The sequence below is a fragment of the Pteropus vampyrus genome, unplaced genomic scaffold, assembly GCF_000151845.1.
Source record: "Pteropus vampyrus isolate Shadow unplaced genomic scaffold, Pvam_2.0 Scaffold91, whole genome shotgun sequence".
In the NCBI taxonomy this organism is placed as follows: Eukaryota; Metazoa; Chordata; class Mammalia; order Chiroptera; family Pteropodidae; genus Pteropus; species Pteropus vampyrus.
Genome location: NW_011888872.1, coordinates 4,379,664 through 4,406,191, shown reverse-complemented (window position 1 = coordinate 4,406,191; position 26,528 = coordinate 4,379,664). Strand labels below are relative to the sequence as shown.

The window sequence follows — 26,528 nt, the reverse complement described above, 5'->3', positions numbered from 1 at the left end:
TGCCACTTGTCTGCCTTTGCCTGTGATCGTCTCTCCAACACTTATACCTTAATAGAATAGACTCCCCTTAAAAGTCCAGCTCAGGCCCACCTTCTTTATGCTTCTTTTTCCAGGTTCCCTTGGCCAATGTGAGATCATTATAGAAAGCAGATTGTCCAACTGATCTCTCGGACAGTTGCATCCACAAATTATCTTTGTTATGAAAGAGTAGCAGCAAACCTGCTATCTCTGGAAAGTCAGCTGCCTTGGGGAGGTCTTGGATGGCTGCTCCCCACTTCACCCTAACTAGAGCTGCCTTAAGGATGAAGTGGTGCCTCTAGCACTTTGCCTGGCTTAGGGTCCTAAACAAGTTTTGTTCTGAGTACTAAATTCTGGCATTCTCCATTAGGAAACCAGCAGCTGGATAACCTTAGGCATACATCAAATGGCCCGTATAATTTTATAGCCTGTTTGTTGAAGGTACCAATTGAGCTCACCGTTATATTTGATGTATAATTCTCTCTTATAAAGTTGCAAAACACTTAAGATAAATGCCAGTCAATACTTCCATAGTATTTATATAATTATATTGTCACTACGACAAATTTTTTACAAGACTATAGGATGCTGTGCCAAATAAAGTGAATGTGTAAAACCTCTTGTAGCTTCTGCAAAAGCTGAGTTACAATTTTAATTTCAATAAAGTCTCCCAATAAGTTTTAGTATATGTAGTCTCCCAATAAGTTTTAGTAGAAACTTTAAGTTGGAACAAACCTCAACTAGTAAAAATCCTTTAAGAGTTACAGTTATATTCGATGTGGATAAAATACTAATGGCCTGGAACAATGCATTAAATGCTGCGTGGATTTTTAAGGCCGGATTTGACTTTTATTTTTTTAGTTTTTCCTGAGGTAAGGTATTTTCCCCACTGCATTATATTTGATAAAAATCTAAGCTCACAAACAGAGCTGTGCTATTTTTAGGATGAAATCCGTACTTAATATGTCTTTGAAGCATGGTTATTAATGGAGACTAAAACCAGTCCTAATTAGTTATGAATAAAATTATCTAACTGGGTTAACAAATTTAGAATTTGGAAAAGAATTTTAAAAGCAAATGATGTGTTTATCTCTTCTGTGAACAAAGAGGGTGGACTTCATTTGGATTTGCATATGTAAGTTTCAAATTGGTATAGGGCATCTTTCACTTAGTGCAGAAGAAATATAATTGTCATTTTCAGCATCTTCAGGATGAAATTGAAACTTTTTAACATGACATGCAAGGCCCTTCATGATTTGAGTTTTGCCTAACCTCTAATGCTGCACACTGAATCATATAGAACACTTGTCCTCTTCTTCTGTCTTCTACTTTTTTACCTTAGCAAGTGCTGTTCCTTCTGCATGGAACAGTCTTTTGCCTTCCCTCCTTCTCTTCCCTCATTTTGTTAAAGGCTAATTCCACAACTTCCTAAGACTGAGGCCTAGTGTCACTTTCTCTGGGAATTCTCTAAAAAGGGACTCAAAATGCCACATTGTAGTTATTGTCCACTTTCTTATAGACTGTGAGCTCTCTGAGGGCAAGTACGATAAGCTTTTATCTTTCTATTCTCAGCACCGACTGCTTTGCACACAGTAGTTACTCAACTCAGGTTTGTTGAATAAATCTCACATTTTGAAATCATGTTTAGGAATCCAGCTCCAGGATACCTAGTCTGTGGTCTTGTGCCAACTCCCAAACAATAAATAACAAAGTAAATGTTAAAGTTTTCTTTCTCCATCTTATTATTCCCAAATCCAATGTAGAATTAAAAAGTCAATCCAGACAACTGACACATTATCTTCAGCAGACCCCACCCTTAAGAAGGAAAAGTACAGGCATGACTACTGTTAAGTGTTCCAGAATGGAAGCTTAAATAGATCAATAAATGGACAAATCTTTGCAAAATTCTAGCTATGGGCAGGTCTTTGAAAACAAACAAACAAACAAACATAAAACAAAAACCAGTATCATGACTTAGTGAAGTGAGATCTAAAACTAAAAGTTAAAATTCTTTTGGATTATTCTATAAACTAAAATATATATTCTTATGTTCTTGTATTCTTGCTTTATTAGCTTAGCTGCCCAGCTTTGCCCCTACTCCCAATCTGCCGTTCCTTTTTTTGTACTCCATTTAAATTCTTTTGGTTAAATGAAGATAATTTTTAACTGGAAAATTCATTTCCCCTAAACACATTAGAAGAACTTGTTGCTCTCCTTTATTTATAACCAGATTATTTCTTAGTTCATGCTTAAGTGCAAATTAGATGGCAGGAGACTCATAGGGGAGAGTGGGCCTATGATAATTGCCTCTTACCTTAATTTCCTATAATTGCAAAACCTTGTTTTAACCAGGGCATGACTCTGCTTAGGTTGAGTTCATTGCATTTTGCAGTGTCACAGCCTTAAACATGTTAAAATAAGAGTAACTGCTGTTAAAGGTCTATGTCTAGACATTAAGGTTAGAGACTTGCTCCATATTCTTTCAGCCATGTATTATGACTAATGAACATTCTATAGTTTAATGGGTGTAGGCATGAGGCAGAAAGGCTGATTGTTCATAAGATCATTTAAGTGCTTATTTTTATCCTAATTGGCTATTTCATGGGGTTCAGGAGCTGAAATTACACCAAAATCTTATTAATTTAGAATTCGATATTTACCTTTGTAACATCTATGAATAAATATATTGCTAAACAACATTATAAATAATATTATTACCCTACTCAAAGTGAAACTTGTTTAGAATTATCATTTGACTCAGGAGAAGCACTTGCATGCAAAAATAATGAATGTGTCTGTTAGACATAGTCTTAAACAAATTATTATAATCCAGAGCATAGTCCTTGTGGATCAATCTCTCCTTTTATGCCTCTTATTAGCATTGTTACTATATGTACAATACTTTAAAGTTAATGAAATTCTTTCTTGAGAAATCATTAAATCATACTGACATATGCCCTCTCCATCCCTGTTCCCCACCCCAGTCTTATGAGGGTGATTTCATACATTTAACCATATGTGTATATTTATTTTTCTTCCTCATCCTATAACTATCTGGAGGTAGTGTTTTCATTATGTCACTCCCTGCCCCAAACCTTTCACTAGTTACAACAGTACTAAATCTGAAAGGCTTAACCACAAATCCAGGATTCTACATGACTGTTTTCCAAGGCTTTTTCCTATCTTCTTTACTGCTGTGTCACAGTAGGTCCCCTTTCTCTCACCCCAATGACACAATACTGTCACCATTGTTTTGCCAGCAGGGCGACCACCCAGCAAAGCCTGTTCTTGTTCTTCTCAGCATTATTCACATCCAGTTCATCCTTCATGACCAAGATCGTATTCGCTCTCTCCACAAAGTCCCGACTGGCCCTGGTTGCAGCACCCAATCCCACTCTGGCCTCCTCCAGTGCTTTTCAGTAAGCACCATTACCATTAATGACACAGGGCCTCAGGCTCTCAACTAGCAGTTTGTTGACTTAAATTGTTGAGCTGAATTATTAAGTATCACTTAATTTTTAAAAATCTGACCTTAACTAACCTCTTCAGATAGTCAGAAAAGTCCTTGCATGAAAGATGGTGTGTAGGCATATAGTTTGAACACAAATTAATCAATGCTTTAGTTGATGAATTAAGTGACTAAAAATTGAATAACCAAATGAATGAATGATGTAGATTTCAGGGCATACATGAAAAAATATATCATATTTTAAATTTACACTAACAATTTTGGGGTCTAGTGAGGAAAACATAGGCAGAGTTCTTAAAAGCCAAGACTCTCAATATTTAAATTATCTTTTAATGCCTATAGGGCAAAAAGCAGTAGGTCCAGCAAGAATGGCTAGAAACAGGCTCTTTCGGTTTCATAATCCCTCAGTTGAGCCCTATGTGTTTGGGAATTTAAGATCAGCATGAAGTTATGGTGATAACCTGACCATACAATGTTTCCCTTTCTTTCTACTCAAGAAATGATCATGACCTCATTCTTTGGGGAATGGACTCTCCTCCAAGGCATTTGAAGACTGCCTTTCTGAAAGATTAAATGAAATGCAAAATGGGAGCAGGACAGGCCCCATCTTACTCAGAGAGCATGTACCAGTTCTGGGGGAAAGCCATTGCCGAGTTTTACGTATATTTTTTTTCATCTGAACTTTTTAAAAGATCAACTCTGGTTTCAGTTTACTTTTTTTTTTTTTTTTTTCAAAAGCAACCTACATGGCCACTTCTTCAAATTTGTTCCAGATGGATTTAGTTATAGAATGATTGATTATCCGCTCAGTTGTGAGCTATGTGGTTAAGCTCAGAAACCTACAACAAACTGGTTTAGAGCCGTGTTTCATGGTAAGTGGCAGAAAGGATAATCCTTAAACTGTCATTGTAGAGTTAGTGATGAGGAAAGAGGAATTTAGTGGGGCTACTTATGTCAAGAGAACGTATTAGCAAATGGATGGCTGGATATGAGGAAATCTTATGAGCATAATGCTTTTTTTTCCCCTCTGGACTTCACAGTAAAGGGAACCAGATATAACTGGGAGCCCCACTGAGGGCTGCTCCAGCTCTCACTGCCTGCTTCACGGACCCGACCAGCCTCCCTAGATGCTCCAGGCTGCCGAGCCACCCGTTTACCCTACTACTCACTCAACAGGCCTAGAGAGGTTTTTATTATTGGCATCAGAGACACCTGGGCAAATCTGGAAAATAATTCTTGGGGAGAATGAACCAAGGAGAAAATGTACTACACTCCATACCGAGATGTATTATGCACTTTAAAAAGCAATTTAAGAACATTTGGGCCATTTCCATGTTCTTTAAGAAAAAAAAGCCTTTCTTTGGATTCAACTTACTCTTTTTAATAGCTGCATTACCTTTTTCTCTATTCTTTCCAATTTCCCTCTTGTTAATTAACAATCTGGCTACTATAATATTCTTCTAGGGGAAATTGGATGTGCCTGGTGGCCTTCTCTACATGTCACCATTTTATAAGTCCTATATATGGTTCAATTTCTTGGTTTCTACCTTTACTAATTTTTCTGTTTTTGTTCATTTATACTTTCCTTTCTCTTAGAGTGCTATTCTACTTCCTTATTGCCTTCTTGTTGAAAAACAAGTCACTATTCTGCTGCTTATCAAGATACCTATTCTTTAGAATCCCAAGAAAGTTGGTGTTGGATTTAATGGCTCCTGAATTTTTAACTATTATACAACGTATTTTTTATAAGCTTAGGTTGTGTTCAGCACCTGTCTTCTAGTAGATTTCTGAGGCAAAATTTGTAAACATACTTAAGCATAAAAATGATGATTTCAGGAATGTATTTTGAATACACTATAGGAAGAAAAATGTGACTGAAACAGAACAGAGATTTCTGTGAGAGAGATGGAGAACATTTTCCATGATTCCCTAACAAACACAAATATCGCAGATGTCTAGGACAAAAGTTAACATGAAGCAAGTACAGTTTAAATTTCTTTTATATAATAGGCATGTGAGTACATGTTAATCTGCAAAAATAAAGGTAGTTTTTATGTTTCCTCATAAAGTTTTTGTTTCATGGATATTGTTTATTGGTAGAGTGGAATAAAAGAGGATTTTAATAAAAAGAAGTTTTAAAATTAAAGGATATAGTTATAATTATTTAGGAGTGGTTTTGGAAAGGATTGATAGAATTTTGAAATTCCAAGTCCATGAAGAAGAAAAGGGTATTTTCAAACAAAAGGAGCTGTTACTTCTTTTGGACAGTACGCTGCCTATTTCCACCATACCCGTTAGGCCTTCCAGTCCCCTACACTACTGGGGAGGTGGGTGCATTTTGCTTCTTAACTTACAGTTTGCTTTTTGAAACTATTTAAAATTCCAAATTTAACTCTAAAGGTTTGGTTGGAATCAATTCGGGTGGAATTTTAATTATAGAATGTGGTAGGCAGCTTCTATCATGGCTCCTGATGATCCCATACTCCTGGCATTCATGCCTTTGAATGTGGGCTGGATTTAGTGACTTGTATCTAATGGGTAGAATGTGGCAAAAGTGATGTTATCACTTCAGTGATTACATTACAAAAGACTGTGGCTTCAGTGTTATTAGCACTTTCTCTTGTGCTGGTACCTTCTTTTGTTCTGCACTTGCTTGCTCTAATGAAAAAGGTTGTAAGATACTCTTTGGAGGGGTGTATGTGGCAAGGTTTTGAAGGAGGAAGAATTCATGAGGAAAAGAGGTATGAAGTGAATCCTGCCAACAACCATTAGTGAGTGAGCTAGGAAGTAGATCCTTCCCAGTCAGGTCTGGAAACAAATACAGGCTTGGGAAAGACCCAAAGCCTGAGGATCTAGCTCAACCACACCTTGATTCCTGACCTAGAGAAACTGTGAGATGATAAATGTTTGTTGTTTTAAGCTCTTAAGTTTTAGAGTAATTTGTTACATGGCAAGAGATAAGTGGTTCATAGTCTTCCTTATGGTTTCTGTGATGGATAATATGCATGAGCTTAAGAAGGATTGATTGCTTTGGTTGTTAGCATGGTTTGAGTCTGAGATTGAAAAAAATCTCAAAATGTGAAATGAACAAACTTATAGACTTTAAACAGATTGTCCTTTGCTGAAAGGTACTTATGTCCCCCAATGAAGATAGGAAATCAATTCAAAATCAAAAAAATAATAAAGAGCCTATAACATGTAATGTTGGTACCTTTACATTTTAAAGACGTTTACATTAATACGTGCAAAAAGTATTATTTATTGTGCACCAAAATAAAATAACTCCATTCTAAAGCTAGGATTGAAATGGAGTCTTGGGCAGTGGCATGAACTGTAATAATTACCCACGTCATTGCCTGGGGAAAAGACTGCAGTGATCTAGCTTTTAAAGTTTTGGTGATTTGGTCCAGACTTTTAGCAAACAACCAGTACTAAGTGTGAACGTTTTTTGTCAATAAAGATTTAGTCATTAGAACTGTCTGTGTTTTTTTTTTTTTGTTTCTGAGTCATTGATGCCATTATAATCACAGAATGCACCTGCATTCTTCCCAGGGCAGATTTTAACTTGCTCTGGTATGTTTTTCCTGATAAAAATGCCATTTGAAAGGCAAAGGCAAAGAAGAACTTCTATCAATAAAACAGTTTACATTCCAGGCATGTATCAATCAAGAACCATATAGTTACTGCACTTCCAAGGCTTGTAACCTAGACAAAGTGTGCTCTCTCTACTCTCTCTTTTCTCCTCTTGTTCTTTTAAAATTATGTTGAATAAGAGCTAGAAAGGACAACTCTTAATTTTAAAAGCTGAGAAAACTAAACTGAGGTCCAGAGAGGTTAACTGGTTTAATACAGTCAGAGTAACTTAGGGGAAGACCCAGATGGGCACCTTTGTCTCTTGCTGAGTTTCATGGGATCTCTGCCACTATTTGTTGCTGAAGACTACTTCCTTGGATCTTCCTGAGCATTCAGGCATTAAAAACATTTCACTACAGGAGAAAATTCTATTATTAGTAAGGAAGAGCTGTATCTATGTATTACAGCTGTAGCTTTTGCAATGTAATTTATATCAGAGAAACTGAGTATGTAACTATAGGAGAAAATACCTTTTTGAAAAAAAAACATGCAAAATGGATTCTATCCAAATTATTCCACATTTTGCTAACTGCAGAAAATAGAGAATAAAGAATCATTAGCACAAATTGTTAGCTACTGGAAGGTAGGCTCTGTATATATCAACAAAATCTGGGAGCTTGTTAGAAATGTGAAATTTTGGGCTTCACTCCAGACCTACAGAATCAGAATCTTCATTTTAATAGGATCCCCAGGTAATCTGTATGTTCATTAAAGTCTGAGAAGCACTGGTCTATGAAATATAGTATATAGGAGGTTTTCCAAAACATTAAACAATTGAATCCCAAATATAAAGATTCTCATAGCCAATTTTATAAAAACAGCAAAATTGATTTATTCAGGTGTCACCTTTTTTACTTCATCAATCTTTTGAGGGGAAAAAAATGCATATATATATATATATATATATATATATATATATATATATACATACACACACACACACACACACACTTAGGTGGAAAGTGTAATTATACTATTTAATTGTTATACTATTTAAAAGTGTAATTATACTATTTCATGAGATACTACAGTAGAACTTATTTCCGTTTAGCAGTGTTATGCTTGCTCATTGTCTTCTATTCCCCTATCTTGCTCTCTTTTTCTCTTTTTTGGTTCCATTGTACATCTTTTTCTTTTTTCTTTTTTTCTGCATCTCATTTCTCTTACAGCTAGCTGCTGCTGTCTCCCAGGGTAAGAGTTGTTTCTTGGAAGAGAAAGATATGGCTCACCTGTTTGCTCTATTTTGTCTTTTTCTCTACAGATGTGTAAAAACAATCTTGGCTTCTACTCTAACAGGTGTTCACTCCATTTTTGCTTTTTCCTTTGATGACTGATCATACTGAGTGGTGATGGTAGGTGGTGTTGCGGGGAGAGTGTCACTGTTACTTGAGTCACTCAGCAGAGGAGCCAGGGAAGTCCCCAAACTGGCTTCACCATTTCATCCTAATAATACGTGGTATATATATTTAAAAGCAATCAATGGACAAGCAACACTTAAGTCATGAATTTTCAGTGACTGCAGTTACCCAGTTGTGATCTTTGTGGTTAACAGATTTACCTAACTGTAACAGAGAAGAGGGAAAGTGGTATTTTCTTTGTTGAATAATATAGTTAATATAACAGTGATGTGTCACATATAAGAATAATTTTTAAATGTAGCTCTTCAAATCAACTGCAAAGGCTCAGTCTGAATTTGAGTCTGCACTTATTCTTGTTTTTCTAATTCAAGATCTACACTGAGGAATAGGCAGGCCCATTGCTTGCAGTTCGTTTTGTCCACTTCTTAGATAGGACCTTTACTTGATTTTTAACCTCTTGAGAAAATTCAAAACACCGTTTATATTTAATCAAATAATTCATGCAATCTTCCTTATTGAGGTCTTCTTTATTTTTTCTTGTTACTATAAACTGTTTACTTAAGATGAGACCAGGAACTGTATTTTACCAAGAAAAATATACAGTTAAAATCATTTCATAATAGAGTTATAATACTTTTGGTAGTGTGTAATTCTGCCTACTCCTGACTTTGATATTATAATCATATTCTCTAATAATTATTTAAAACTATCAGAACCCTAATACTATTTGTGGCCAGGTTTTTACAATGACAATTAAATAGCCCAAACTCTTTTTCTAGTAGAGTGATATTCTGAAAGTCTATTTGGGATATTGACCATCTTTGATAGCTTGGTTTATTGGAAACTACTGTTCTGAGATGTTTACACAATCTAGTTTTCTGCCTAAAATTGAAAAATCACTGAGAAGATTCTTTAGTTTACTTAAACTCTAATTTACAATGGTTTTTCTATTTAACAGTTTTTTGAATGAGCTATTCACCAAAAAATTTCTTCTTGTTTTTCAGAACAATCATTAGCTGCTTAAATTGCATCACAATTAAATTTCTTTCTTTTATTTAGCTTCTTTTTATCATTAGTTCATTTTTTTTTTTTCCATTCACTAAAGAAGGGAGGTTATGCAATTCAAGTTCAGAACAAAGCTCTGACTCTTTACCAGATTGTGTGGGAGGACTTTTCTCTCTGGCTACTTCCCTGGAAATAAGGTTCTTCTACCAGGTTGTGAACTATTTTTACAAAAAAAGTCCACAGATTTTATTGGGAGGTTTAATTAACCATGAGTGACTGAAATTTTCTGCTTTCTTGTTCAGTGGAGTTTTATTCTGGGCTATCTCCTGACTATATGATTTACTGAAGTCTGAAAGAGCTTGGGGATTCAGTGTCAATCCCAGATAAATTATTTTCTAATCCACTCTATAATGGTCTATCTAAAAAGTTTGTTAAAAATTTAGTTGTTCATTATAGATTACAGGGTGGGTCAGGATGGAATCCAGGTAAATCTCTAAGAAAGGTTAGAAAAGAAATGGTCAGGATGCTGCAGAAGTGTAAGACAACAGAGCCTTAGAGGTGAAGCCTTAACACTTTTACTTCTATTTTGTTGACTATTTCTACATTCCATCTAACAAAATTCTTTGTTGATTAAATAATAGCTGTCTAAGGTGCCCTATTCTCTTGTGATAGGTATAAACGTGAATTTAGAAAATTCATGTTTTGATTTAATGAGAATAATGAGAGTGGAAGTGCATTCTGAATCATTTTAAAAGCATTATCATCTTTGATCAATTTAATTTAGGTACATGTTACTTTTCTACTAAAAATAATGGTGCATTATATGTTTGTATACCTGTTAGTATATGGGCAGGAACTTGAGTGGGTATATGTATGTATGAGTGTAAATAGCTGGAATAAACTAAATCTTGGCAAGAAAGGGGGCATTTAGCCTACATAGACAGGTTTCTAAGGTATCTTTTAACAACTTCTTTTGGAATGTCCTTTTTTATTTTAAATGAGATATCATCTGATATCACAAACTGCTCAGGAAAGAATATGGATAAGAAAACTATCTTATACAAGAGTCTCTTTAAGTCTCAAATTACAAAAATCAGTGATTTGAAAAGAAGTTTATTGGTGGGTTTTGCAAAGTTGAATGGTGCTGGATATCTAAATTGCTCGCATATTTTAAGAGAATGATTAAAGTTGAACTAATTCTCTAAGAGGCCTCTTCAAATCGAGAACAATTTGATGGATTCAACAGCAGTCTCTGAAAACAGATTTATCCTGCTCTTTACAATTTTGGTTTATTAAAAATATTTAGATATTTAGGTTTTTCATTGAATAGTAAAAATGTCAATGACAATTTAATGGCATACTCATTTTGTGAATGAATATATGTATGAAAGAAGTCTTGGCTGCAAAATATTTCACAAGTGAAATCTAACTAATAACCATGGAACAAAAATTCCTCTCTAATCCAGATTGTTATAGACCTGGTCTCCAGGGTGAACACTGAATAGGACTCCTTGAGTTGTTTCCTGTTTTGAATTGTATTCCACACCTGTACTCAAGGGAGTAGGATTAGATTCCTTGTAGCACACACAACTCTTTAAGAGTGCAAAAAAGTTATTTCACTAGAGTCCCTGGAGCTTTTTGAGATTTAACTATATGCAGAAAGGCAGTTCCAATTCTCATCATGATTCTCACTTTAGCTGGTCACACATAAAGCTATATACATAGCTTTTATGGTTGTCTCTAGTTCCATTCCCTATTTCATGCTCTTATTTAGCCTACAGTTCAAGTATAAGCTAGTTTATCAACTCACAAGTATAAGCTAGTCCTCAGTAATCTTGGCTCTTTCTTCCTGTGTCCCTGGGATCCATGAATTTCCTTCTCACTTCTCTAGCAATTTAGCTTTTCCTACTTTGGGACCAGATCAGCACTGAGCTTCTTTAAGTCAGCTACACTCAAGTAAGTGACTTTCCTGGATTCTACCCTTTAGCATTTAAACAAAGTAGATTTTAAAAAGGATAATTTTTGGCTTGCAGTAGAGGGAAATGACCAAGATGAACTGTGTGATCCTTTCATTCTTACTCTTATTGTATAGAAAGCTCCATTAAGTGCCTCGAGTTTCTTCACAATATCAGACAGCTCACATAAATATTTATCAACTTTATGATTTTTTCACTTCAAATATCAGAAATATTAACATTTTCCCAATTCAACTTTATTATCATTATCACCATTAGATTTCTAGGAAGAATATATTTGACACAGAGATGCATTCATTGATTAAATGGCTTGCCAGAAAGTAAAAAGATTTTAAGTATTTCCAATTACTAGTCTTGCTCTAGAAATAACAGCAATCTATTTATTCATCAGTGTTTATTAAAAACCTGACTATCCAGGATATAAGTAATAGATTTTAGGGCTTCTTCTTTCAAGTGGCTTAAACATAAAATGGGAACAAAATATTTAAGACCTCCAAAATTAATGAGAAATTTGATAACATGTAATTGGGAAATACACCTTAGATACAGACAGTACTCAATAGCTCATTTTCAAGGATAGTTTTAGAACTCAGAGTAAACTTTAAGCCTGAGTTCTCTGATGATTAAAAACCACTTATTTATTCAAACATACACACACATATACATATACACACCAAACATTTGCTTAGTGCCTATTCATTAAAATTAAGTAAAATGAGACACAGTTCAAGAAGATATTTAGACAGAGCTGGAGGAACACATTTGTATTTCATTGGAGAGAGTTACTGAGGATGGAACCAGTAATGTTTGCTGTGCAGTGGTTCACCATCATGTGTACTTTCTGATTTGGTCTCTCTTCACGTACCCCCACACTTGCCTTGTCAACATTCCTATCAGCAGCACACTGCTTCTGGGGGACCTTCCTGGGAAACCACTCTAAGATATAGGGACATGGAGGCAATGCTTCTTTGTGCTTGTTTGGCTTGGCTACAGGATGATTACTTTCTCTACTGTTTGGATCTTAATTTCCTCATCAGATCTCTCCATTTCCCCTCATCATTCTCTCCTAAATTGTCCATTCCAGGAAGAAACTAGACTTTTGTCCTTTTGTCCTTGACCACATTTCTGGGGGCATGTTTTCTTTTTCTGTCCAAATAAAAATTTTAGTAAATTGTAAGGCTACCTGTGTCATACGTTACTTTTACTTCTACTTTTGGCAATTTGTCATGTACTTCTTGTGATATACAATGTGTTTACTGAACTGTTTGTTTCTTTTATTATTATTTGATAACTCATGAGTCGATGATGTCAAGTTCTCTAAGCATTATGACCGCTCCTTCCTTCTACTTTGATTCTATCAAAGTGCCTTGCAACATAAACTGGTTCTCAAACTTAAATTGAATTTATTGAACACTAACTGAATGGTTTTGTGTTCTGTTTGATCAATCTCACTTGCAGTCTTGCCTGTTCATCCTTGACTGGTATATATGTACAATTAATTATTTGAAAGGTAGTTCAAATTTTAGAATTTGAGTTAGCCCAAATCTCAGACTTTTAAGTCTGTTTAGTACACATTTACATAACATTGATTCTGTCTCCCTCCTTTTAATTTGTGGTCATATAAAATTGATGGCAATAAGCTATCCATGCTGCTGCCAGTATCCTGGAACTCAGCCTTCTTTTCATGCTATTTCTTCATTTCTTTATTAAATCATTTAGGTTCAAGCTACAAGCCTGAAATTGTGGCTAAATCCTTGCAATGACAGCTATTTTCTTCTGCCAATATTTGGATGCAGTTTTCTTGACCGGTTTTATTTTTTGAGTGTGTAATTTGCAGTTACCTCCTGGAAAAAGAAGCATGCTAATGAATTTCAGATGTGGCATGAATTACTTATTTGTGTATTCATGCAAAATCAAACACATTTGGGGCAAATTTTGTTTACTCTTTGGTTTCAAACAATAAAACTGCGCCAGTAATTCAACAAGTGCAAAGGCAATCCTTATAAATGGAGCAACTTGTTGATTTCAGAGAATAGTCTGAGATTTTCTGCTGGAGAAAGAAATACATTCCTGAAGTTACCCAGGCTTGCAATTCTACTCTAATCTGCTTCTTTTTGTTTCCATGGGGAGAGGGAAATTCATTCCACAGATTAGTGTTAACTAGTTATAACAAGAACATTCTTGTCTTTGATGGGAAGTAAATCTTTGATCAAGTTTAAATTGAACAGAAGATACTTATGTGACTATTCTGCTAATATCTGATGATATTCAGAGAGTCTAGATAGAATGAAATGTCAGCTATTTATCTGTATTTGGTAACTGAAAGACGCTTAAAGGCCAAAGTCAGAGTCAACCTCCTTTTTAGTGACTCTACATAAACTGAACCTACAAACAGCATTGCCTCATCTCACAAATGTATGCCATTAAGTGTAATGGAAATGCCTATAGAAGGTACAGGTATCTCTTAGCACCAATCATAATACCATACCCATAACATAACTTAGCGATTTACCTACTGACAATTTAAGGACAGTTAGTGTTTTACATTTGCAGGTTTTATAGAGAGATGTAAGGTCTCTTGTTTTCTTATTAAGATGACTCCTTTTCCTCTAGATTGCACGCATAATGCCCTTAGTTCAGGGATATAGTTGTAACGAGGACTCATAACTAATCATATTTAGGGTTCAGAGACTGGTGATGACAGTAGGTGAGAAAAGTAAAATAGAAATATTATTCTATCCTGGAAGCAGAATGTATACTTTTTATGTTTTCTCTTTACTACTTCCCATATCCCATGTGAAATATTCTGACTCTGCTCTCTGAATTTTGTAGCTGAATGCAGCTTCATGAAATTAAGTTAGAACATTGGCTCTCAAACTTTAGCAGGGATCCAAATCATAGGATTGTTAAAACATAGATTGCTAAGCCCCACCCCCTGAGTTTCTGATTCAGTAGGTCTAATAGGGCATAGGATTTTGCACTTCTAATATGTTACTGAATTATGCTAATGAGTCTGGTCTGGGGAACCACACTTTGGGAATCATTGAGTTAGGCATTTATATAGCATAGTGTTTTGTTGCTGAAAAGTGATCATACTGATCTCAACTATTCTCAAATATTTGTCATTCGGTTTTTATAAAGAAATTTTAAGGACACTTTCTGATTGTGCGCAAATCAGATACATATACATACTATTCACATGTTTAAATGTATATTAAAACTGAGTTTTAAATTAACTAGAAATTCAATGACTACAGTATTTGGAAAAGTAAATTATGAAACAATACTAGATTTTTCAGGAAGAAATCATTCATTTCTATTATGTCGCATCAACTTATTTAAAAAGTAATTAAAACTTCCCTATAAACTCAACTCCTATCCATTCATGTAGCTTTAGAGAATTTTCAGATACTCGAAGGTAAATTAACAAGTAAAAACAATGAAGAACAGTAAGCAGGCTAAATACCCATTTTACTTTCTCTCTGAAGTATTTCTTTTCTGTTAATATTTAATTTACTCAATTATAGTGTTCCTTTTGCAAAATATCTATTTTCTGAGATCAAAGCTCTTTAGGGGGGCTGTATAATTATATGAAACAAAAAATAGACATTACCTCTCAAAACTAACCAAAGCAACCAGAGACCCTAATGACATTAGTAAGGATGAACAAAAGGGTATTGTTTGAAAGTTGTTTGGTAATGACAGTGCCACGTGTGCTAAGCTACTCGATTACACTATAATTTATAAATCCTTTTTTGATATGAGATCCTTTAAGTTTCAAATGAAAGACGTCAGAGAAAGATGTCCTTAGCATTTGAAAATCTCTACATGTTAGTTCAAGTTTCTCTTTTTTAAAGTTGATGTATAGATAATGGCTCTTTTTCAAAATAGAATTTTAGTTATCCTTGTTTATAAAGAAATGTGTGGAAGATAATAGAAAGTCTCCAGGAACACAGAGCTTTTTAACCTTGAGTATATATTTTTTGTTTCTTTAGGCTTTGTAAAAGGCATTTTTTTTTCTATTTAGCTGTTTAGTTGCTCCTGTGTTACAGGTACTAACAATAAAAATCAAACTGAATTAAAAATTAAAAAAAAAATTTGGCAAGCAAAACTTTATAGATGAAACATGGTATTAAATTTGGCTGTGTGATAAAATTTTTCTCCACGAAAATGTGGAAAGATGACCTAAGAACAGTATGACATATATCTAAGTATGTAGGTGCTAATGTCTAGGTTTCCTACACGTGCAATCCAGAACCATGTAGAAATCAGCTCAGTGACAAACTGACAAGTGGGATGCTGACAACTAAAAAAGAAAGGCTCTGTCCATGTACATAAAAATCAATAAGATGTGGTTTCTGAAAGTTCAAAACAAATAGGAAAAACAGTCACAATGGACAAACAATACCCTAACCTGAAGAAAAAAACAGCTTTAATTCTGAGACTTTCTCATTCTTGGCTGTGAGGTGCAGGAGATTTGGTTCCTAGAGGTGTTCTAGGGTGATCAACCATCCCAATTGCCCAGAACTGAGGTATTTGCCAGGGATGTGGGGCTTTTAGTTTTCAAACCAGGACAGTCTCAGGTAGAGAGGGATGGTTGGAAACCCTAGGGTATGTTCTCACATCTTTCATATTATATAATACAAGCTAGGTGCTGCATTCTGGATTTGGCTCCAAAATCACCTTCATTAGGCATTCCTATAGAGTTCATTTTTTTTATGGTGCAGTTCTTTAGCAAGTTAGTAATTATATCTTTAAATTCTGATGGAGTTTAGTAATGGCTTAATTACCAGTTATACAAAATAGCCTATGTTTAATTTTTAAAAAGTTCAATTAAGCGAACAAATGCCTTCAAATTGAACAGTTGATGCTTTCTCTTGTCAATTCCTAAATGATTTTTTTTTTCTCATAGGAGAATGAGGCTCTTAGAAAGTTATATGTGATAAAAAAAATCCTTCCTCAATTTGAACTAGTAATTTCTAACTCCATCTCTTTTGAGGAACATTACAAAGGGACTATGCACTAAAGATGTAGGAAAATAAAGTGAGTCATCAACGGGTTACAGTATATTCTTCATTTATCCAATTTTCTTTTGGAGCAGGTGAATATCTATTGTTTTTGAGGTAGATGGTATCTCATGAAGAACCATTAATTTATAAAGTTTTATTTATATATGACTCTAGGTACATCACAGTGAAATGATCTTCATGTAATTTTATAGCTGCTAAGAATAGTGTCTTTTATTTGAAATTCTCAGTGTGAATGACTCCCCCCCATCACCTTCAGTTGACAAAAATTACCTGAAAAAAACTGTTCACTGTGAATTGATATTTGAATATTATGTTGCATTCTAACGCCCTTGTTTTTGTGCAAAATAGAAAAACTCTGGACAAATTTTTTAAAAAGAAGTAAAGGGATCACATTTTCACTAAATGTTAAAACATGAATAGCTGGTTAAATATATATTTATAAAGTAGAACACATTTAAAAATATCTAGCGGTCTTTAAAAATTTAGGTGCTTTCTGTGATTGTTAAGAGTGCATTCAAAGGCTCAATTGACTTTAACACTGAAACACAGTACAGGTTTCAGCCATTACATAAAAATGTCCTCGGCTTTAGGTTACACAATGATAAATTGTATGTGCTGAAAAATATGTGTGGAAAAAAGAAATAATTTTAATACAAATATGACTCATCTGCAGGCATTCATTTATTCTGAGCCAGCGACCATGGTAAATGTGTTTGGATTACTGGGCATAAGTATGCAACATTTAAAAGGGAGTGGAGATCTTTATTAAAACAGAAGGTTCCTCAAACTCTACAATGATGTCAGTAATATAGGTCCTTGGAGCACATTATTGTTTTAAGCAGAGGTCCCCACACTTTCACATTGGTTATAAAACATTATTTTGTGCTGCTGGCCTGGAATGAGAATGTTATACATCTGCAGGCAATTAGAAGAAGCTGAACTGCATGTTTGATTAGCTCAGTAATAAATGGGCATAAGTGTGACTCGACTTATATTAGTCAGATTCCCTAGACAGATTATCCTGTTGTTATCATATGAAATAACCTCTATTATCAACATTAAGTAAATCCACATTTGTGGGCATTTTGTAAAATTGTGATTTGGGAAGAAATCCAACTTAAGCCTTAAGTCATCCAAAAAAAGTTTTAACCCTGCTTCCAATGGACGCCCCCAATCTCAAGTTTTAGAACTTGGTTGAATTTATGCAGAACAGTTTGGGTTGGAAATATCCTGTGTGCAACTGATAAATATGTATTTAGTATCTACCATAAGCAAGGCATTTAATGTTTTAGCTTATAACTACAAAAATTTCCCAAAGAAGTAAGAATTATAAATGTTTTAATATGTGAAAAGTAACTTACTTTGTAAGGTAGTCGAACTATTTTTAAGAAAAATTATATAAGACTTAATTTTTATTATTCACATCTTATTATACAGTTTCAATTATAACCAATGTGTGTCATAAGTCCCGAATGTGTTTTATCCTAGAACTTATTCTTTCAGTTATAGGCATCATTCTTGAATTCAGCCACAATTATCAATGATGGACTATAAGCTAATTTGGGCAACAACTCCATTCATTTCTGTTTTTTTTCTTCTTCTAAGTACCAGTGAAATATATATCTGCAGTGTGAAAAATAATTCAGTATATAAAAGTCAATACTTAAAAATATTTCAGCAAAACATTTTAGTTTCAGCAAAAATACCACCAAATTTTCCAATATAATTATGTATTTCAATAACAATTAAAAATTGGCATCTTAAATAAACTCTGGTACTTTTTAAAATCAATATTCACTTAAATACTTATATACAAAATAACCTCATGAGGTTATCTCCTTGACATAATCCTTAAATTAAATATTGGAATATCAAGCAGATGCTGAAGCATTTATCATCAATATTGGAATTCTGACTCATGACAGTAACACGAAACAGATGCTAATATGATGGGCTCTCTGAAAAGTGACACCATCACAGCATGGGTTAGCTCTTGATGTGTGGGGCACTTAAAATTTGAACACGAAATATAAAATAAAATTCAGAGCATGACAGGTTTCCTTACTTTATTAATAAACTACTTAAAATTTACTATCTCCTTTACAGAGGATAAAACTCAACACTGACAAATAAGGGGCAACATACCAGGGGACCAGAAGATGCTTTTTCACTCAGTGAAGCAGGTAGTTGATCCCGATTGAACCCCTCAGTGTTGAGGGAGGAAGGTGCTCGCTTCCTCATTCACCAGCATGTAGAAGGTAAGAACTCCTGGGCCCTTTCCATTGACCAATGTGTCCCAGGCATTTCTGGTATAATATGGGGTCTATTCAGCCAGCTCCACAGTAAAAAAGGAATCTGGGGCTCCTACGGCCTATCTCAGTAACACAATCTCCACATCAGGCAGATTTGAAAGGGTTCACCAAGTAAGAAAATAGAAACAAAATCCCTTAGTACAGTCCAGTTAGCTAATGTCCTACATGTCTTCACTCTACAAAGCCCAAGTTTTGTATTGCTTTGCTAGTATGAGTCTACAGATGTTTCTATAATACACAGTGATGTGCACTCTTTGTGAAAACAAACAGAAAAACCCAGGCAGATGATGCCGTGGTGCAAGCAATATAAGCGAAATGTGTTCAAATGAGAGCTTTAAAAGACATATGAATGTGAATGGGGAGACTCCCTCAAATGGGGTAGGGGCCTCATTTCTTTATTCCTCAAAGGAAAAAAAGTCAGTGGCAAGTTCAATGAAAAGAAAGCCTGAGAACCCAAAGAAGGATATTTATGGAGTAGCTAGACAGAACAATTTCAAATTCCCAATGAATAACATGACTGCTCCTTCTGACAGCTATGACTCTGGCCCTGCTTGCCTGGTTTTGAAGGCGGGCTCTGCACTTACCCTGCACTTACCACCTGTGTGACCCCTGGTTCTCAAACTTGGCTGAAAGCCGGAACCACATGAGGAGTTTTAAAAATATTAATGCCTGGAACCCACCCCTGAGACTGTTATTTAATTGGGCTGGGGTGTGGCTTGGTCATGGAGGAGTTTTAAAGGCCCCAAGTGACTCTACATATGTGCAGCTAAGGTTGAGCAACACCGACGATCTCTCTGAGCCACAGTTTCCTTATTTGTAAAATGATGACTATACAGGCAGCAACTACCCTTTAGGATTATTATGATAATAAAATATGATAATTCAGGAAAAGCATATAGCAAGATGTCTGGCATGTGTGGGAAGCTCTCAAAAATTTGTGAGCTGTTATTTTCACCATGAGGTGCACTTGGGCAAAAACCTTCTCGTTAGTATAATAAATCATGCTTACCTTGGCAGATGTTATGCTCACTCTGCTCGTAGCCTGTTGCACACTGGATCCGGTGAGAAGGGTTGGCGGGAATGCGCTGAGGGTCAGCTGGGTTCCGCCGGATTACGAAGTTATTTCGGCCAGTCTGCACTTCTGGGCCTGCAACTGCAGCAGCACTGGCGACAAAACCACCCCCAGGCATCACTCCACTGGCTGCCATGCCACTGGCTGCTACACCCCCAGCTGTACTCAAGGCTGCAGCTGCATTTGCAGCTGTACCCGCAGTTTCAGCTGCTGGTGTTTCTTGCTGAGGTTGTTCATTATTGACAATAATCTGGGCTGTTTTAGGAAGGCAGAGGTATCCTCCATAGTGGTTGACACATTTCATTCCACCTTTGCAAGCGTCTGGGACAATGTCACATTCATCAATATCTGTGATCAGTAATAAAATAAATCAGAAATCTTCCTAGCAGGAAAACTGAACATGTAAATATATGCTCATGGCTTTTTGGTATAATACAAACAGGACAGGAAGAGTGACACGAGATGGAGACAGAAAACTATGTTCAGATGGGAAGTCTTTGAAGTTGGCTCACCTTTGCACTGCTGTCTTACAGGATCCCATTCATATCCATCTGTGCATTGCTGTGAAGAAAACATCAAGATGGGGCCAGGAGACAGTTAATTGGCATATCCAGTCCCTAGGAAGTCACTCTAAAAGCTTCATTCTTATGGCAACAATTCTTGCACTAGAGTCCTAGATAGATGATGAGATGGGTGATTTAACATTCTCCAGCTTTTCTTTTTTTAAAGAGAAATCTATGCGTTGGCTGTCTTCAGGCATCCTTTCTCAATCACCAGCTGCCTCATCTCTTCTGTTGCATTTGGTACAGTCGCCCATGACCATCTTCCTGGAATTCCTTCCTATCTTGATACTAATCTCCAATCTCTCTGACTGTTCTGCTCTTTTTTGCTTTATTTGCCTCTTCCACATTGTAAATTTTACCAAAAAAAAAAAAAAAAATCAACCAACTTCTTTTTTTCAGCTCTTGACACTTCTCTCTATATATCTTCTTAGAACATTCCAGCACCTGGCTTTTCTTATCACTCCTATTCAGCTGAGTCCAGACCTCCCTCTCATACCCTGGCCTGCCTCCTAGTTTCAATTCCCACAGGTCCTCTCTCGTTTGCTCACTGAACAAACCATCTGTTGAGTACCTTCTCACACAAGGCACCATCCTAGCTCCTGGGAATGCAAAGATCATGAAGACCTTGTCCCTGTCCTCAAGTAGCTCAGAAGCCAGAAAAGGAGACAGACAGGTAGACAAGTTGGAGCAAGATGTTAGCTGCTATGACACGGTATGCATGTAGGAGTGATGGACTCTGCCCAGTGAGGTGGGTGGGCATAATAGGGTGGAAGAAAAGGCCGAATAGGGGAGAGGCCACAAGGATTTTTCCAAGGAGATGTGGGAATTCTCGGAAGAAGGACCACGTGAGCAAAGGTACAAAATTGTTACAGAGGGGAGCGGCTAGTAGTTCTAGGTGGGTGGAGATGAGGTTAGAGAGGTAGGCAGGACCAAATCTGGGAAGCCTTTCTTTGGGAAAAGCAAGAACTGAGTTCTTACTGAACGTCAGTCAGTTAGTCTCAAACTGTATTAGAATCACCCAGGGTGCTTGTTAAAAAGTAGGTTCCTGGGCCCACCCAAAAGATCTGATTCTGGGTAGGAGGCCTGGACTTTGAATTCCTAACAAGCATTCCAGGTGATTCTGATTCAGGTAATCAATGGGCTACTTCTTGAGAAAAGATACTTCAGGAAGTATTAAACAAAAGTAAACAAACAAACTTAAATTCTTTTAATAGAGCCAAGAGTTGCTTATATACACAACAGATACTTGGCAATTAAATAGATGGAGACAGAGAGGTCAGTTTAGATATTTTCCTGATATCTGAAACTTAACAGGGTAAATACTAAACTCAGTTTATCTCCCAAATTAATTCTTTCTAGTTTCCCCAACACTGTCCAAGGCACTGCCACTGTTCTCAGGACCCAGGATTATAATTTTGACATCAGCATTGACTTTTCCAACTATTTTCCTTTAAGCTCTGCTGACTTTGTGCCAATTTCTATATCTACCAATTGGTATAAGACTTCCTGGCCTCATGAGAATGCAAGGCTCCATAGCTAGTCTGCATATCTCTACATGCTGCATGCAAGAGAACAAGCAATCTTTCTTGTTCTCTTGGTTATGTTCCCTCGTCTAAGAGATCACAATGGCCTGTAGACCTCTCATCTGTCACCTCCTGGACTTGTCTTGGTTGTTTTCATTCCCAGCCTTTAATTATGTTACTTTTTCTGATTCAGGTTCCTCTTCAAGCTTTCTAGATTAATTCAAAGTCATCACTTCCTTCAAGAACAGCAGAGTTCTATCTCCTTCAATATGCCAGCACCAGAATTAATTACCTCCTTGCTTTTCTATTGCTTTAGCAACTTGTATAATCCGTATAATAATATTATTTGTACTTGCTTAGGAACTTTGTAGTTCTCAACGATATCTTCCCAGGGCAAACTCCCCTGAGGTTAAGGTCTGAATTTTCTTAGTAAACAAAAAAACTTAAATTCTTTTGATAGTGTTGAGAACTGCTTAAGCATATGGAACATACTTGGCAAGTAAATAGCTGAATAGAACCTATCTTTAATATGGAAGGGGAATACGAAGCTTTCTTGTGAGTATGAGCCCATCCTTCTGAAAACTATCTTTCAAGCCAGGCAAAATGACAGTTCACTTGAATAATCTGTGTGCTAATAGAAAAGACTGTTTTAGACCTTTAGTTCCAGTACCTTTAATATGGATCTACTATTAAGCAAGGCTAGAGTGAATTTAACTTTAACACTTGCTGGCTGTGTAGTCTTAAGCAAGTGAGATACTATCTTTCATCTTCAGTTCTGTCAGCAGAAGAAAGATGATGCCACTTACCTCATACTTTGCTGTGAGGATGAAAGGAGATAGTGTCTCCATAGTGGGGTACTCAAAAAATAGTTACATCTTGTCCTTTAACCATGAATTATTAGGCATACACAATTCAAAAGAGAATAGACCTAATCTTAGCACAAAAAGGACGTCATATCTGGGAAATCTGTTGTAATAATAGTGAACCCTAGTTAGTAATCTTAAAACAATAGTGTTTAATCCACAGGAAACTTTCTCTGCTAAAGATGAATAAGATTTAGGTGATTAGCAAAGGGAAGAGATATAAATAAGCAATTGTAAAAGCAATAAAATCTTTTATTAGATGAATATAAAAGTAGGTAGCTAGTTATATTTTAGCTCCCTAAGAAGGTAGTAAGTTTAGCCTGAATAACAAAACATTTTCATTTGAAGATAAACAACACATGTATTCAGTTCTCTTGCTTTATTTATCTTCAGCAGAGGAAGCAATTACATTTATCATTAAGTTAACAAAATATTTATATTAAACAAAATTTGATTTATAGTTGATCTGAACAACAACAAGGAACATTTGCCAGATAAATACTAACATTCTAGGGATAACATAGTACCAAAAAAGTGAGATGTTTATTATCAGTAATTGACATTAGCTCACTTAAGAATTTTACTTAAAATTTTTTTCACATTCTTTTGGGTAGGATTACTTAATTTTAAATTGGGAGCAAGTAGAAAAATATGTTTTTCACATTCTGATCCAGGACAAATGTCATTTGCCTCACAAAACTGATTAAAGAGTAGAAAACACAAAACAGAGGTGCAAACTCACCAAAAGTGAGATAAGTACTACCTTCTGTTCTCACCACATACATTCTGACAGTGGGAGAGGTCAGATGATATTTGCAATATCTTAGTAAACATTAGTTATACCCATGCAATTAACTAATTAATCAAATGTTACTTGGAAATATCAAATATGCTAATTAGAAAATGCAAAACCAAATTTCACACAATGCATTTTGAAACCACTTTAGGAAATACCATGTTCTGGTAACACATAAAGTCCATTTGATGGGCATTTATATGAGTTATCAGTAATGCTATAAACTAATATTAGCCTTTCTAAAGTCAATAAAGGCCACTTACATGAGAACATAAGTCACATGCAAAATGAGCTGAAGTGCTTTTGTGATGCTTAAATTTCTTTTTTGACTTGAGTCTTACTCTGCAAGTTTGGGTTTCATCTGCATGTATATAGAAATCCAAGTTTTCCAATTCCTAATACCCATTAATTTGTCGAAGGTGTCGGAAACATCTAGCTTACTTTGTTTTTTGTTTTAAAAGGATTCCCCCCTCCTTTCTTTCTTTCTTTTCTTTTTTTCGCCTTGCACAGATCATTATATTTTGGTCTCTATCACAATTGGTGATATAAATGAACTTTTGAAAGGACCATGGGCAAGGAATCTTAATCGTGAACCATGCTAAAGCATTGCTGAATTTATTACCCTCCACAGAATGCAGCCCACATACACTGGCAGAAGTGGATAGTCTCTCTTGTGTCACAGAATCCCACTGAACCGCACTTATCTCAAATTCCATCACCCCTTACCGTGTACGTGATGGTTTCTTCGGTGTCCTGTGACTTAACCAGCGCCAGAGTCAGCATAGTTAGGAAAAGCGCTTTCAACATCGTGAATCTCAAAGAAAACACAGGACAAACCGATGCTTAGTATCAGCTGCGGGGGAAATAAAACTTTAGCGTGAAGTAACGAACAAGGAAAGGAGGGCGGGGAAAGCTGATGCCCCACCATACCCAGCTTTCCAATCTACTTTCTCATCTCCCCTCCCCCTCCTCAACCTTCCCGCGGCCAAACGAGGCACCAAAGACCGTAATACCGCAGAAGTACATTTCACATCACTCCGTCCGGCTGCGCTCAACATATAAAGGACATACAGCGTACCTTTTATACTGCACCTACACAACAGGCTCCAGAAAGGAGGCGGAAAGGAAAGAATAGAGGGTAATTAATTTCAAAAGAGATGGCGCTTATTTGTTTGTTTATTTATTTGCGAAGGTAGAAGCGGGGCAACAAATCTCACATTCCCTTGCACGTTAAGGTTTTCCATATATGCTCACCTCCAGCTATTGAAGTTCTCTGCGCAGCCTTTGCAGAAATACCTGCGAACCAATTTATGAATTACCTTGGCCTCAAACTTTCTTTTTAAAAAACAAAATACCAAACCTAAATTCGGGGGAAATCTCTTCCCAGTTACAGTAGAATACCTGCCCTCCAGAGTTCCTTCTCGTATCCCCCGCAGCACAAACCCTCGAAACGATATTTCCACGCCGTTCTCTGCGCGCAGCTTTGTTTAAAAGCCCCAGGTGTTGTGGAGGAGCGTCTAATTCCCTTGTGCTTTATTAGTCCCCGACAAGCTTCCTTTAGGATCAGGGGTCCCTAGGGCCGGAACCGGAGACCCACACCGCAGCCCGAGGTACCAGTTTCAGGGCAGCCGGCCTGGCTCACCCAGGGAGTTGAGGTGCTCTTTTCTAACAGTAAGCTAACAGGCGGCAGTCCTGGGAATTGCTCAGCACTCTAGCTTCTAACCAGCTCCTGTGGAATCCAGGTGCGGCTTAAATCTCGCATGTTGGCCCCCTGAAACTTTCAAAACCTAGTTTATGGGCAAAGCCTTGCTTGCTGATTGTCGGCGCGCACACACATGCCCATCCAAACAGATGTCACCCTGGTACTCGCATACGCTGACAGATCGCATTCCGAGACCGCACACCTCCACCTCCCTCTCTGCCTGAGAAATCCTGTACAGTCTGGGGCAGTTCTTGGATACACTGCACCTCTCAGGTCGCCCCACTTACTCCCTGGCGCGCGGCCCTACGGGCACTGGGCGCGCTGGTGTGACCCCCGCGTCGGGGGTTCCTACCTGCGCCGGCGCGCTGCGCTCCAGGCCGGGGCCGCGAGGGGAGAGCGCAGGGGAGGGCAGCCTCGTGGGTCTGTACTGGAGAGGTCTGGCAGCGGCCGCAGCGGCAGGAGGAGGAGGAGGAGGAGAAAGGGAGGGAAAGGGGGAGGGCGAAGGGGGGCGGAGGAGAGAGCTGAGGGAGGCGCAAGGGCTGAGCCAAGCGCGGCTACCCGGGCGGGAGAGCACGCTGCGCAGCTAGATCCGCGCCCCCTCCTCCAAGAGCCCTCTCCGTCACCCCGCCTGTTCTTTTTGCTAGCCCCTCTCCCCTAGTTCCCAGACACGCCAGAACCCCAGGCCTAAGATGGCACGTTTGGCATGTGATATCTAGGGTTTCAATAAGCCCTGGTGATGCTGCAGCCTCCCGGGCAATTTTTCGTGCTGGCAGAAGGGAAAACATCTCTCTGGGAGAGCTTCTGAGGGTCCTGAGAAATTGCCTTTTTTTTTTTTTTTTCCCAGTTATTGAATTCTAGGAGAGTAAATTAATCCCACTCATAGAACTGGTTCTTTGGCCTTTTCTTTCAGATTTTATATCTAATCATTTTTTTTTTGGAGGGGGAGGAGTCTGCTTCCTCAAATGTAGTAAAAAGAGAATTCATTTATTCAACAAATATAGGTGACCTACTATGTGCTAGGTGTTGGGAATAGGCCAAGTAGCACTCACACTAACAAAGTTGTGAGGTGAGGTTTGTTTTTGGTCTCTCAAATCTCTCCCTTTTCTCATCTACTGCCTTTCTTTTCTCCACTGGCTTACTTGTGGGAGTCCCCTGTACTGGGCCTTCAAAGTTGGACATTTCATTCTCACCTTTCATATTAATGGTGG

The 26,528-nt window shown here is 36.9% G+C and overlaps 1 protein-coding gene across 5 annotated transcripts in view; it reads right to left on the bottom strand.

Annotated features, from left to right (window-relative positions):
- EFEMP1 (EGF containing fibulin extracellular matrix protein 1) overlaps window positions 1–26,102 on the bottom strand; it is a 55,571-nt gene extending 29,469 nt beyond the window's left edge. Inside the window, exons 1-6 of one of the 5 annotated variants that reach the window (XM_011363939.2) lie at window positions 25,673–25,784; window positions 24,873–24,914; window positions 24,697–24,722; window positions 24,345–24,432; window positions 20,386–20,434; window positions 19,811–20,221 (exon numbers count right to left, since the gene is read on the bottom strand). In XM_011363939.2, the coding sequence (XP_011362241.1) occupies window positions 19,811–20,221; window positions 20,386–20,434; window positions 24,345–24,425 (541 nt within the window). In that variant the 5' untranslated portion in view covers window positions 24,426–24,432; window positions 24,697–24,722; window positions 24,873–24,914; window positions 25,673–25,784. Of the gene's footprint in view, window positions 1–19,810; window positions 20,222–20,385; window positions 20,547–24,344; window positions 24,433–24,642; window positions 24,663–24,696; window positions 24,723–24,872; window positions 24,915–25,672 lie in introns of those variants that run through there. The other 4 variants (XM_011363942.2, XM_011363938.2, XM_023532857.1 and 1 more) reach the window with 4 other exon arrangements.
- Window positions 26,103–26,528: the final 426 nt, after the last annotated feature.